This window comes from Empidonax traillii, unplaced genomic scaffold (assembly GCF_003031625.1).
Source record: "Empidonax traillii isolate 1590-97213 ecotype Southwest subspecies unplaced genomic scaffold, ASM303162v1 scaffold2030:size82362, whole genome shotgun sequence".
Classification (NCBI taxonomy): Eukaryota; Metazoa; Chordata; class Aves; order Passeriformes; family Tyrannidae; genus Empidonax; species Empidonax traillii.
Genome location: NW_020957223.1, coordinates 45,698 through 58,917, shown reverse-complemented (window position 1 = coordinate 58,917; position 13,220 = coordinate 45,698). Strand labels below are relative to the sequence as shown.

The window sequence follows — 13,220 nt, the reverse complement described above, 5'->3', positions numbered from 1 at the left end:
AAAAAAAAAAAAAAAAAAAAAAAAAAAAAAAAAAAAAAAAAAAAAAAAAAAAAAAAAAAAAAAAAAAAAAAAAAAAAAAAAAAAAAAATAGATGTTAATTGTCAATTTGTTAGTCGTGGACACCCATTTTGAGGTCATCGGTCATCCGGGGCGGGAGGCCACGCGCAAACGGCAGCAGGATCCGTCAGAGCCATGGAAGAGAAGAGAGAAAGGAGAAAGAAACACACAGAAAAGGCACCGTTAGCAAAGGGGGGCCAGGGCAGGGCGGTGTCACCCACAAAAGAGAGCAACTGGCGGGGAGAAGAGGGAGTTGGGCTCGAAGGGAAATGCAAAAAAAAAAAAGTGTTTGAAAGGAAAAAAAAAAAAAGCTGAGTGAAAAATGGAGAAAATCGGGGTTTAAGGAAGATAAAAAAAGGGTTAAAAAAGACAAAAAAAATGCAAAAAATCACATCAAAAATATAAAAAATCATGTAAAAATGCAAAAAGATGTCATTTATAAAAAGACAAAAAATCAGTTTAAAAAATATAAAAAATAATGTCATAATAGAAAAAATCGCGTTAAAAATAATCACGTTAAAAATACAAAAAGTCGCGTTAAAAATAATCACGTTAAAGATATAAAAAAATCCCATTTAAGAAAAGATTAAAAATCACATTAAAAAAAGGGAAAAGTCAGCTTAAAGATTAAAAAAAAAAAAATCACCTTTAAAAAATTGCATTAAAAATGCAAAAAATCCCATTTAAAAAAAGAGAAAAAAATCACATTAAAAATACTGAAAATCACATTAAAAAAGGACAAAAAAGTCAGCTTAAAAATATTAAAAAACCACATTAAAAAGGAAAAAAAAATCACCTGAAAAATACAGAAAAATCACATGAAACGAGACAAAAACTCGGCTTAAAAAAAGACAAAAAAAATCACATTAAAAAAATCGCATAAAAATACAAATCACATAAAAATAAAATCACATTGAAACGATACAAAAAATCAGCTTAAAAATACAAAAAATATCACCTTAAAAAAATTTTTTAAATTGCATTAAAAATAGAAAAAAATCACATAAACATACCAAAAAATTGTATTAAAAATACAGAAAATCACCTTATAAATACCATAAAAATCACAATAAAATACAAAGAAATCACAGAAAACTACCAAAAAAATCCCATAAAAACCCCACCAAAAATCACAGAAAAATACAAAAAGTCACATTAAAAAATCCCCAAAAAATCACATAAAAATACCAAAAAAATCACATTAAAAACAAACTAAAAATCACCTTTAAAAATACAAGAAAATCACCTTAAAAAAAAAAAACCAAACAAGAAACCAAATATAAAAAGCCCTCTGCCAATGAAACAAGAGTGTCAGGAAGCCCTGGTGAAATCAGCTCCGTGTGAGAAGGGCTCTCATCCCCTCTGTGCTTTGGTCACCTCCATCTCTCAGAGCCCTTTCAGAGCAGTGCAGTGTCACCTGCTCGGCACCGCCGCAAAAACAGCCAAAAAATATAACGGGCAGTGACCCGTGTGGGGAGGACCCGAGGCCGGGCCGTGTGGGGAAGACCGGAGGCCAAGGATGGGCCGTGTGGGGAGGGCCCAAAGCCGAGGCCGGGCCATGTGGGGAGGGCCATGGCGTGTGGGGAGGACCCGGGGCCAGGCCGTGTGGGGAAGGCCGAGACCATGTGGGGAGGGCCCGAGGCCAAGGACAGGCCGTGTGGGGAGGGCCCGAGGCCATGTGGGGAGGGCCCGAGGCCGTGTTGGGAGGGCCCGAGGCCAGGCTATGTGGGGAGGGCCCGAGGCCATGTTGGGAGGGCCAAGGCCGGGCAGTGTGGGGAGGGCCAAGGCCAAGGCTGAGGCCGGACTGTGTGGGGAAGGCCCGAGGCCATGTTGGGAGGGCCAAGGCCGAGGCAGGCTGTGTGGGGAGGGCGGAGGCCGGACTGTGTGGGGAAGGCCCGAGGCCGTGTGGGAAGGGCCGAGGCCCAGGCTGGGCCGTGTGGGGAAGGCCCGAGGCCGTGTGGGAAGGGCCGAGGCCCAGGCTGGGCCGTGTGGGCCGAGGCCGAAGCGGGGCTGCCCCTCGCGGCACTCACCGTGGCTGCCTGGTACAGACCCCGCACCTTTTCTCTCCTCAGACTCCGATTTGATTCCAGGGACGGGAAAAGCTGGCGGAGGCATCAACTGCCTGTGGGAAGCAAGGCAGAGCTTTAGTTTCCCTGGGGTTTGTTTTTACAGCAGGACAAGAGTCAAAGGGAATAAAACAGAATTCCTCAGTTGGAGTTGGACTCTGAACAGCCTGACTCATCCAGGAGAGACTCCTGGCCCCGCTCCGGGAGTTGTGGAGTGTTCTCCCGACATTCCCACCTCCAAACGGGGCAGGATGGGCTGGCAGAGGGATGGGGAAGGGGCTGGAGGTCCCATCCAGGGAGTTACAGGGAACACCTCCGTGGAAAATAGTAACAGGGGCTGCGCTGGGACCAGAACTAGCGGAAGCTAATTAAAAGTCATTAAAACCCCAACAAAATACAACAAAATCGCGTTAAAGAAATAAGAAAAATCGCATTAAAAATATGCAAAAATCGCACTAAAAATATACAAAAAAATCACCTTTAAAAACACCAAAAAATTCCATTAAAAATACAAAAAACCCACATTGAAATAATAAGAAAAATCACTTTAATAGATACACAAAAAATTGCATTAAAAGATATATAATAAAATTGCATTAAAAAAACCCCAAAAAATCACCTTAAAAACCCTGAAAAATCACACTAAAAATACAATGAAACGCATTAAAAAAAAAAACAAAAATGCATTAAAAATTTACCAAAAAACTCGCAATAAAAATACAAACAATCACCTTAAAAGATAAAAAAAAATTTCCTTAAAAATAAAAAAAAAATACCCTTAAAAAATACAAAAAATCCCATTAAAAGTATATTAAAAACCCCACCCAAAAAAACCAAAAAACCGCATCAAAAATACAAAGAACCCACATAAAAATATTAAAAAATCACATTAAAAATATTTAAAAATCACAAAAGATATTTTAAAAATCCCATTAAAAATATGAAAAAATCCCATTAAAAACATGAAAAAATCACATTAAAAATACGAAAAAATCACATTAAAAATACGAAAAAATCACATTAAAATATGAAAAAATCCCATTAAAAATATGGTAAAAATCCCATTAAAAACATGCTGGGCCCCTCCCCTGCCCCACTCACCTGTCCCTCTCTCTCTCCTTTCCTGAGGAACTTGCTGCCTTCGGCCCGGCTCCCTCGATTTCGCTCGCACTGGAGAAGCCTGTACCTAAATTAGTCATATGAATGGGTCCATGCTATGAGCAGAAAAACACACGGCATTAGCACATCTACCTCTACACCACGAGCTCCAGCTCCTCAATGATACCTGTTAGGAAACACCCAACTTGCCACAGCTATAGGAGGAACCGCTACACATCACCAGCCTGGCACCAAAAAAAAAAAAAACAAAACGCTCTCTCCTAAAAAAATGATGAGGGCAGGGGGCAGCTCAGCTCCTGCTGCAGCTTTGCTGCAGGGCAGGGTGATAAAAGAGCACCTGTTACCTCCTCACTCAGCTCATTCTGAGCTGGACAGGCCACTGTTATCTCTAAAATTCCTTATTTTTATTAGGGGGTGGATGATCAGGGAAACATTTGCAGGCACTCCCTTTCCTCCCGTAAAAAAAAAAAAAAAAAAATCTGAAGAACTCAAAGTGAGCTTTCCTAAAGTTATCTAAAACTTGCTAGCTAAAAAATAAAAAATTCAGATAAATGAGTTTTTAAAACTAGGCTTCTTGAAATCCTCTCAAGTGCAACCTGCAAGAAAGGGCGGTGGGAAAATCTGGGAGTTATTGCCACGTTTTCCCTCCCGCTCCTCGAAACACTCACCAAAAAAAAAAAATAAAATCCAGTAAGCCCCCAAAATAATCTGGTTTGACATTAAACAAGTCCCACACTGTTGTGATCTCTGAGCTGAACACTCTGCTCCGAGTTTGGGCAAGGCTGGGATGAATCCAGCCCCAGTTTAAGAGCGGTGAATCCGCTCAGGAGACACCAAAAGCGTGGCCCCCCCCCTCCACCCTCCCTGTTTTGGGACAGCTCTGCCCTCTGCCAAAGAGCCCTGCCAGATGAACTCAGCTGAGAACCACCTCTCTCCAACCCAGCTCTGGTTTAAGGGGGAGGGGGGGGATGCAGTAAAATTGCTGATTTTATTCCACCTGGTATCCCAGCAGTCCCGACTCCCTCTCATCGGGCAGCTCCTCGGTGAAGCGTCTCTTTTGGCCCTGGGGGTGGGCTTGCACTTGTGGCTGAGCACCAGTTGGCAGGCTGGTTTTTACTGGGGCGGCAGGAAGGAAAGGAGCGCTCAGCGGACTCTGGCGTGCACAAGGTGGAGACAAAACACAGGGAAAAAATTGGGGTTGTGCAAGTTAACGGCTCGTTCCCCGCGGTTTCATGCAGAGGGGCACAACACAACTAAGTCTGGCTTTGGAAAAAATGTAAAAGAAGAGAAAATTCACAGCTTGGAGGTAAATGAAGTATTTCATTGGCAGAATGCTCCCACCTCAGACTCATCCTAAGATGTAACCCAGATTAACCTTTATCTGTAACCCAGATTAACCTTTATCTGTAACCCAGACTAATCCTTATCTGCAACTCAGACTCATCCTAAATTGTAACTCAGACTCATCCTAAATTGTAACTCAGACTAATCCTAACCTGTAACTCAGACTCATCCTGAGCTGTAACCCAGACTAATCCTAAATTGTAACTCAGACTAATCCTAACCTGTAACTCAGACTCATCCTGAGCTGTAACCCAGACTCATCCTAACCTGTAACTCAAACCCATCCTAACCTGTAACTCAAACCCATCCTAACCTGTAACTCAAACCCATCCTAACCTGTAACTCAAACTCATCCTTATCTGTAATCCAGACTAATCCTTACCTGTAACTCAGACTCATCCTTATCTATAACTCAGACTCATCCTAACCTGTCACTCAGACTCATCCTGACCTGTAACCCAAACTCTTGTCCCTGGCACTGGATGAGCTTTAAGGTCCCTTCCCACCCAAACCAGTCTGGGATTCCACCCTGGCACCTTTTACCACTTTGGAGACATCTCTACTAAAAGCAAAGCCAGCATCAGAAACCACTTCCCTTGCCTGAAGTCGGGCAGAATCAACCAGGGGCGTCACGGCCTGGGATGCCACCTATCAAAAACAATCCACCATCCCCCAAAAAGGAGCCACCACTGCCCTGATGTTCACAGGGCACCTAAAAACCCGCAGTGTGTGAAGCCTCAACCCCCCCAGTGGCTTAGAGGGAAGCACCAGCAAAGCAACAACAACCCCAGGAGACCCCAAAGAGCTCTCCACGTGCCCCCCCCGTCCCCCCCAAAACCCTCCCAGCGGGGCAGAGCTGAGGGGACACCCCCGGGGGCAGTACCTGGCCGGTGCTAGCTGGAGGCTGCACCTGAGGGATGGGGTACTGCGTGGGCACGGGTGGCACGGCCGTGGGCAGGGCTGGCAGCACTCCCGGGGCCAGGGGCACGGCGGGGGGGACGATGCCTGGCACCCCGTAGGGCGGCTGGACGGGCTGCTGAGGAGGGGCCACCACGGGGTACCCCGACTGGTACCCGTTGGAGGGGTAGTAGGACGGCTGGGAGGGGACGCTGTTGATGGTGGCGGGTTGGGTGAAGCCTGGTGGGGGGGGGTGGAAAAAAAAGAGGGTCACGATTAAATCAATCAGCCAGTTTAGCAGAGAATATCAAAGAAGGGCTCTGAGAGGTAAATTGGGGCTGGTGTTTACCTGCCAGGGGCACTGCAGTGGTTATCTGGTTCACAAATCGGGAGTACTCGGCGTGGACCTACAGAAGGATTTCCAGGGATGACACAACAAACATCTAGTTCCCAAATCAGCCTCTGTGCAACCCCCACAGCCCTGTGAGGGTGTTCTGCTGATTACAGAGCACACCACGCACAAGGACAGCCATAACCCAAACGTTCAAACCCACCCCAGCGAACTCCTGGCCCCTCTGGGGTAGATTTGTGTAAAATACGGGATAATCTTTCCCAGATTAAGGGAAGTGAAAAAAGAGAACGGCAAATCAACTGCTACAACAGAGACAAGACACTCAGAGAACCTAAAAAGCTTCCATGATATTTCTTTCAAGGGAAACTTTGCAGCCTACACTCAATTATCAATATTAACAGAAAGGCTCCCACAGGGCTTTGCTCCATTTGCATTCAGATGAGAAAAGCTTAAGAGAGAAACTCATTTTGTGAGAGATTTTCTAGGATTTTATTTTGGGTTACACCAATCACTCCCTGTTCCCTGAAGCAGACAGTGCAGCTCTGGATAACATGGGAAGCTTTCCCCCCCCCCCCCCCCCTAAAATTCCACTACTACAGCTCCATCCTGAGAAATGTTTGTTGTCTGCACAAGAATTAAGATTCCCTTCCAAGTGCTGCTGGAAACCCCTGAGCAAGTCAGACACACAGACATTAAAAAGAGCATTAAAGCATCATTAGTTTTATAGTTTTACCCCAAAGATACAACAGGCCCTGAAACCTCACATTTGTAAGAGCTACTCACTGTTTGCAAGAGGTTCTCACACAGCTTTTTAGCAGCTGCCAAACCTTCTGGCTTTGGGTGGCTGAAAGAGCAGACAGAAAAAGAAAAAAAACAAACCAGCTCATCAGCACAACTCTTGACAGGTTTGGGAGCTCCCTCTTCCATCAGCAATCTGCTGTCAGACTGACCCCCTTAAGAAGAAATTCTGGTCTAAGAATGAAGGTTTCAAGGAAAAAATTTGGGCTATTGGAAGGTGTCCCTGCTCATGGCAGGGGGTGGAACTGGACGGGTTTAAGGTCCCTTCCAGCCCAAACCACTCTGGGATTCCCTGATTCCACTCTGTAGGAGTGTAGGGTTGATTCTTTGCCACTTTACAGATCCCCCAGGGATCAGCGCTGGGCTCAGTTTAACACCTTTACTGATGATTTAGATGAGGGGATCGAGTGCATCATCAGCAAACGTGCAGGTGACACCAGGCTGGGGGGAGTGTCATCATCTGGAGGGCTCTGCAGAGGGACCTGGACAGGCTGGAGAGATGGGAAGGATCCAGTGGGATGAGGTTCAACCAGGCCAAGTGGCGGGTCCTGCCCTTCGGCCACAACAACCCCCTGCAGCCCCCCGGGCTGGGGACAGAGTGGGGGGCCAAAAAGGGAGCTGGGAATTGGGATGGGATTGGTGTCCAGCTCTGGGCCCTCAGCTCAGGAAGGACAGGGAGGGGCTGGGGCAGGTCCAGAGAAGAGCAGCGAGGCTGGGGAAGGGTCTGGAGCACAATTCCCGTGGGGAGAGGCTGAGGGAGCTGGGAGGGGGCTCAGCCTGGAGAGGAGGCGGCTCAGGGGAGACCTCCCCACTCTCCACAACCCCCTGACACGAGAGGGGAGCTGGGGGAGGTCGGGCTCTGCTCCCTGTGGTAGGACAAGAGGGTCTCCAGCTGTGCCAGGGGAGGTTTTGTTTCCAGAGTGATCAGACATTGGAATGGGCTGTTTAGGGAGGGGGTGGACTCTCTGTCCCTGGCTGTGGCCTCAGTGCCACGGGCTGGGAACCACAGCAGGGTTGGAGCGAGGGCTGGGCCGGATGATCTCAGGGGTCCCTTCCAATCCTGTGATTCCGTGATCCCTGCCTGGGAACTGGGAATTTGCGTGTTTTTAGCCCCCCCCCCCATACCTGATGTAGATGTACATGGGCTCGAAGGCCTCTCTGCCCGAGGCTGGCTCGATGCAGCCCGAGCCCTTCCCTCGCAGGAAGACCTTGGCGCCCGTCTCCACCTGGATGTGCTGCAGGTAGGAGCAGCCAGGCCCCTCCACCTTCTCCTTCACGTTGAAGGTGGGCACGGCGTGTTCCAGCCCCACAAACAGCTTGTCCTGCACGTAATGCATCTGCAAGCAAGCAGGGAGAGCTGGTTATTTCCCTCAGAGCTGGGAAATGGGGGGCAGAAATCCTCTGTGTGAGCACAGCAGAGGTGAGTGTGAGATGGCACAGTCAGCCCTGGGCTCTGCTGGGAGCAGGACTGCTCTCTCCATCCCTTTGCTGTCAGGAGGCCACTGTCACCTGAGTCTCACTCTCCAGACTCAGCCTCTTTAGTCCTCCAGTTTTTTAACAACACACAAGAGGGGCGTTGATTTTTAATTTTTATTTTATTTTTTCTTATTTTATTTTTTTATGTTTTCTGTTTAATTTTGATTTCTAGTTTAATTTTTATCTTATTTATAAAATTATAATGATATATACCATATCACTATTACATTATCATATATAATCATAAATTATATAATAAATTGTACTTAATTTTATATTTTATTTTCATTTTTATTAATTTCACTTTTATATATTAATTTTCTTATTTTTATTTTAACTTTTATTACTTCCATTTTTATAGTACATTTTACTTGTATTATTGTTAATAATTATTTTAATATTCATTTTGACCTGCATATTTTTATTTTAATTGTTTAACTATTTTTTTTTTAATGTTTAATTTTATTTATATTTTTGGTTTCTACTTTTATTTTAGCTTTTTGTTATTTTATGGCTATTATGATGATGATGATGCAGTTTGAGCTGTGGATTTTGTGGGGTTTTTCTCCTCGTTTGGGTTTATTTTTCACAAACTTAGGAGTACTTTGGAACAGCTAAACCTTGTCAGCAGTGCCGTTCAGTGGATCTTGAATACTCACCCCTGACTGGAAAGGAGGTTTTTGGCCAACAGCTGGGCTCATCTGGGCGATGGGGGCTGGCTGGTGGTACACGGTGACCGTGGCCCCGTTGAAGGTGGGGCTGGAGCCCGTGGCTGCCTTCACCACCCCGTTGGTGATGATCTCCTTAATCCTGTTCACGGCTCCTGATCGACAGAAAACGAGATCAATTCCTGCTTTCCAGCCCAGCTGTCCCTGCTCTGTGACACGAGGGGTTCATCTGCCAGGGGGGCCCCCAGGTTGGTACCCTGGGGTGGGAGGATCACAGAGGATGGCACCAAGGCACCCTGGGGGAGCAGCTGGAGCTCTGGAAGGGCATTTCAGCTGGATATTTGGAAATGTTCTTCCCCCAGAGGGTGGTTTGGGCACTGAACAGGCTCCACAGGGCAGTGGGCACGGCCCCAAGGCTGCCAGAGCTCCAGGAGGGTTTGGACAACGCCCTGAAGAATGGGGGGGATTGTTGGGGTTGCACTCCATGATCCTTGTGGGTCCCTTTGATTCCATGAAACATCAGAGCTCCCTGTCCTCTCCCACCCTGGCCAAGCCTGGACTGATGTTTTAGGACAAACACCGACGTTTTAGGTCCTGCAGCCGGGGAGGAACAACCCCAGGCACCGGCACAGGCTGGGAAGCAAAAACAAGACACCAAACTGATGCCCAGAAGTTGCACCTGGACTCGAGGAAGAACTTCCTCCCTGGGCAGTGACCCAGCCCCGAACAGGCTGCCCGGGGAGAGGGGGGAGTGTCCCTCCCTGGGGATATTCCAGAGCCATCCTGGACACATCCCAGGGGGATGATCCTGCCTGGTGACCCCGTGTGGTCCCTTCTTGTCACTCTGTCCTGTTCCAGTGGGATCTGGGTGTGTTATCCACGAGACCACCTGCCTAGAAAACCCACCCACCCACTCCCCCCACCCTCCCTGCGGTCTCCCCAAAGTTTCCCGGCTCTCTCCAGAGTTTCCTGAATGCAGCAGGTGGGACCTCAGGAATTGCAGCGTTTGGATGGAATCTGTTACCAACACCGAGACATTTACGGTGCAAATCAGACAAGGCCACTCAGGGGGCCCCCCTAAAATGGGGGAAAAGCAGATTGTTTTGCACTTACTGTCCACCAGCTCCCGCGTCTGACCCTGCACGTGAAGATACAAGGGACGGTCCCTGGGGAGGGAATGGAAAAAATTCCATGAAACCCACCCAGCAATGGACTAAATTTAATTTACTTTACGGACAGGCAGTCACAAAGATCTCCTCAAATAAGAGGATGCAAGTTCCTGGAGTATCAAACACCAAAAAAATAAAAAATTTATGTGATGTTTTATTAGAGTTACACCACTGGAAATTTTAATTTGTTTGTGCACAGTCAGAATTTCAGTCAATTCTTAGGCAGGTAGGGAAGAAGTGGTGTGGTCAGGACCATCAAACTGGTAAATTAGGAATTACGGCAAAATAGTAATTGTAGCAAATTATGAATGGTGGCAAAATATGAATGATGGGAAATTATGAATTATGGCAAATTATGAAAAAATGGTAAATTATGAAAAGTAGTAAATTATGAAAAGTAGTAAATTATTAATTGTGGCAAATTATGAATTATGGCGATTTATTAATTATACCAAAATATGAGCGATGGTAATTTATTAACTATACCAAAATATGAATGATAGCAAATTATCAATAGTGGAAAATTATTAATAATGACAAATTATGAACAGCGGCAAATTATATAAAAAAGGCAAACTATGAACGGTGGCAAAATGTGAACTGTGACAACATATTAAAAAAATTACAAATTATTAATTGTGTCAAATTATTAATATGGTAAATTATGAATAATGAAAACATATTAAAAAATTAGAAATTATGAATTATGGCAAACTATGAATTGTGGCAAAACTGCTCACGGAGAGCAAACCAAACAGGCACCTCAGCAATCCCCCTCCCGAGGAGAGAGAAAAAAAGCAGAACCCCCCCAAAAAAAAACACCAAAGAGCTACAAACCCAGGTCCCACTTTCGCTTTCTCCTCCGCGGTCATGAACCTCCCTCGGGTGGACACAGCAGCTCCGCTCAGGCGGCTGATCTGCAACAGATGGAAACTCATTTACCAACCATTAACGAAGCCACAGCAAAACAATAACTTGCTGCAGGTTCCTCCCACCCCACCAGTCAAAGCTCAGCCTCGGAGTCCATTTTTCGGGCTTCCAAACGTCAGAGTGTTACGTAAATTCAGCTCCTACCTCGTCCTGGGTCTGCCCCCTGGTCAGCAGGTTCCTGCAGGTGAGGGGCACGTCGTTGATCTCCACCTCTGCCACCACGAGGTCATCTTTGCTCTTGCTGGCGGCTGGACCTTTTCCCAGAGCCTGCAGCTTCAACAGAGAACAACATTCCCAGTGGTTGGAAAGCGGCGGTGCAAGGAACAAACTGGTTCTGGGTGGGGGGGGGTGAAGGTCCTTCTCCTCGCTCACCCTCTCCAGTTGTTGAGCCCCAAAATCGTCACAAACATTAACAGAAAGAACTCTGGAGCTGCTCGGTCTGCCCCCTCACAGCCCTGAGCCCAAACAAAAGCCTTTCATCTCCGCCACATTTTAAGATAATCGTTAATGTTTCTGCTCTGGGAGGGCAGGAGCAGAGGCAGAGCCTGAGCTGTGAAGCTGCTGGAGCAGCGACCGCGGCACCTCCCGCCTGAACGGGCAGAAATCTGAGACCAAAGGAAGGTGAACTTTATGTCACACAGAGAGAACTTCGAATTTCTGCTCAGGATTTGAACTCCCCCTTTTTAAAAACGGAATATTTTGTGTCAGTGTCGACACCCTGAGAAATAAAAAAGCCACAAGAGCCACAGATTTAGGAGGAGTTGGGAGTTACCACTAAGACCTGGGAGCTTTTTTTTTTTTTTTTTTTTTCAATGTGTGGAGTGAGTACAGCCTTCTAAAGGCTCTGGAGTGGATTTTGGGGGGTTCTAAACATCGACCAAGACTTTATTTAAAAAAAAAAAAGGAGAATCTTTCAGTAACACCCAACCACTCACCAAATATCACAGGAAGACACAGCGCTTAAAAAAGAGCCACAGAGGGACTGCAGTGCATTGCACAGACTTTAAACTGTACAGGCATTAAAATGTACAGATATTAAATTGCTCCACTCCTTCCACTTTTTTATTTAAAAAAAAAAAAAAAAAAAGTCCATTCATTAACCTGCAGTTCCTTGATTTCCACCCCCTCCAAACCTGAAGCGTCACCAGAGTTTAATTACTCTGGGAAATGCCCCCACTGAGCATTTCCTACCAACAGCAATAAAACCATAAACATATTATATTTTTTTTTCTGTATTAAATAATAAAACCATACATTGGGAAGGAATTCCTCCCTGTGAGCGTGGGGAGCGGCCGGGATGGAATTCCCAGAGAAGCTGTGGTTGCTCCCGGATCCCTGGAATTGTCCAAGGAGCAACCCGGGCTAGTGGATGGTGTCCCTGCCCATGGAGCTGGATGAGCTTTAAGGCCCTTTCCAAGACAAATCATCATCTTTTCCATGAGCTCTGCTAGCTGGGAAACCCTTCAGGAAAACCACTCTAAAAGAGCTGGGCTGGGTGATCCTCGTGCCGTCCCTTCCAGCCCAGAACATTCCGTGACCCCGCGGAAAAACTTTTTACCCCCCCTTCCCCCCCACCCGAGGTGGATTCGTAAAGCCTTACAAGGCTGAAGAAAAAGAAAAAAAAATTAAAAGTATGTTTCCTGAGCGATTCTGCCGCCCCCAACTCCACGGTCTCCTGAGCCCACCCGCGACCGCCCCCCTCTCCCACCCACCTTGTCGGCCGTGCTGGGCGCCGGCTTCAGCTTCCCCTTGGCCATCAGCATGGCGTTGATCTTGGCCGCCACGGCCGCGGCCGCATCCAGCGCTCCCGAGGGCGCCGCGGAGCCCTCGGCCCCGGCCGCGGCGGCGGCGCCGCCATCGCCGCCCCCGGCGGGGAAGGGCCGGCCGGGCAGCGGCGCCGTGCCGGGCAGCAGGAAGGTGGGCGCCGGGCCCGGCTGGTCCCACTTGCTGCGGCGCCTGCAGAGAGAGGAGAGGAGGGTGAGGAGGGCGAGGAGGACGAGGAGAATGAGGAAGGGGAGGAGGAGGAGGAGAAGGGGGAGGAGGTGGCCGCCCTCACCCGCCCGCGGCCCCCGCGTCCCGCTGCGCTCCGCCGCCCGCAGACATGGCCGACATGGCGCCCTCACGGCACTGCCCGCCCCGCGCCGCCACTTCCGGTCTGACAGGGGCACTTCCGGTCGTTGCCATGGAAACCGGCGGGAACTTCCGGGCGCTGCCATGGAGACCGGGAGGGAACGGGAATGGGAATGGGAATGGGAATGGGGGGATCGTGGAATTGTAGGATAGGGGGGTCGTGGGAATAATGGGATTGTGGGATCGGAGGGGGGTGGCGTCATGGAATTATGGG

General features: G+C 47.5%; 1 protein-coding gene and 1 non-coding gene across 3 annotated transcripts in view; both read right to left on the bottom strand.

Moving 5' to 3' along the window:
- The window catches only part of KHDC4 (KH domain containing 4, pre-mRNA splicing factor), a 14,252-nt gene extending 1,262 nt beyond the window's left edge, over positions 1–12,990 (bottom strand). Inside the window, exons 1-13 of one of the 2 annotated variants that reach the window (XM_027909288.1) lie at positions 12,933–12,990; positions 12,589–12,832; positions 11,021–11,149; positions 10,784–10,863; positions 9,891–9,943; positions 8,769–8,932; positions 7,759–7,970; positions 6,619–6,679; positions 5,833–5,890; positions 5,470–5,723; positions 4,240–4,395; positions 3,225–3,337; positions 2,088–2,179 (exon numbers count right to left, since the gene is read on the bottom strand). In XM_027909288.1, the coding sequence (XP_027765089.1) occupies positions 2,088–2,179; positions 3,225–3,337; positions 4,240–4,395; positions 5,470–5,723; positions 5,833–5,890; positions 6,619–6,679; positions 7,759–7,970; positions 8,769–8,932; positions 9,891–9,943; positions 10,784–10,863; positions 11,021–11,149; positions 12,589–12,832; positions 12,933–12,988 (1,672 nt within the window). In that variant the 5' untranslated portion in view covers positions 12,989–12,990. The remainder of the gene's footprint in view (positions 1–2,087; positions 2,180–3,224; positions 3,338–4,239; positions 4,396–5,469; positions 5,724–5,832; positions 5,891–6,618; positions 6,680–7,758; positions 7,971–8,768; positions 8,933–9,890; positions 9,944–10,783; positions 10,864–11,020; positions 11,150–12,588; positions 12,833–12,932) is intronic. The other variant, XM_027909289.1, reaches the window with a different exon arrangement.
- LOC114071465 lies at positions 8,056–8,184 on the bottom strand. Its single transcript, XR_003574041.1, has one exon.
- Positions 12,991–13,220: the final 230 nt, after the last annotated feature.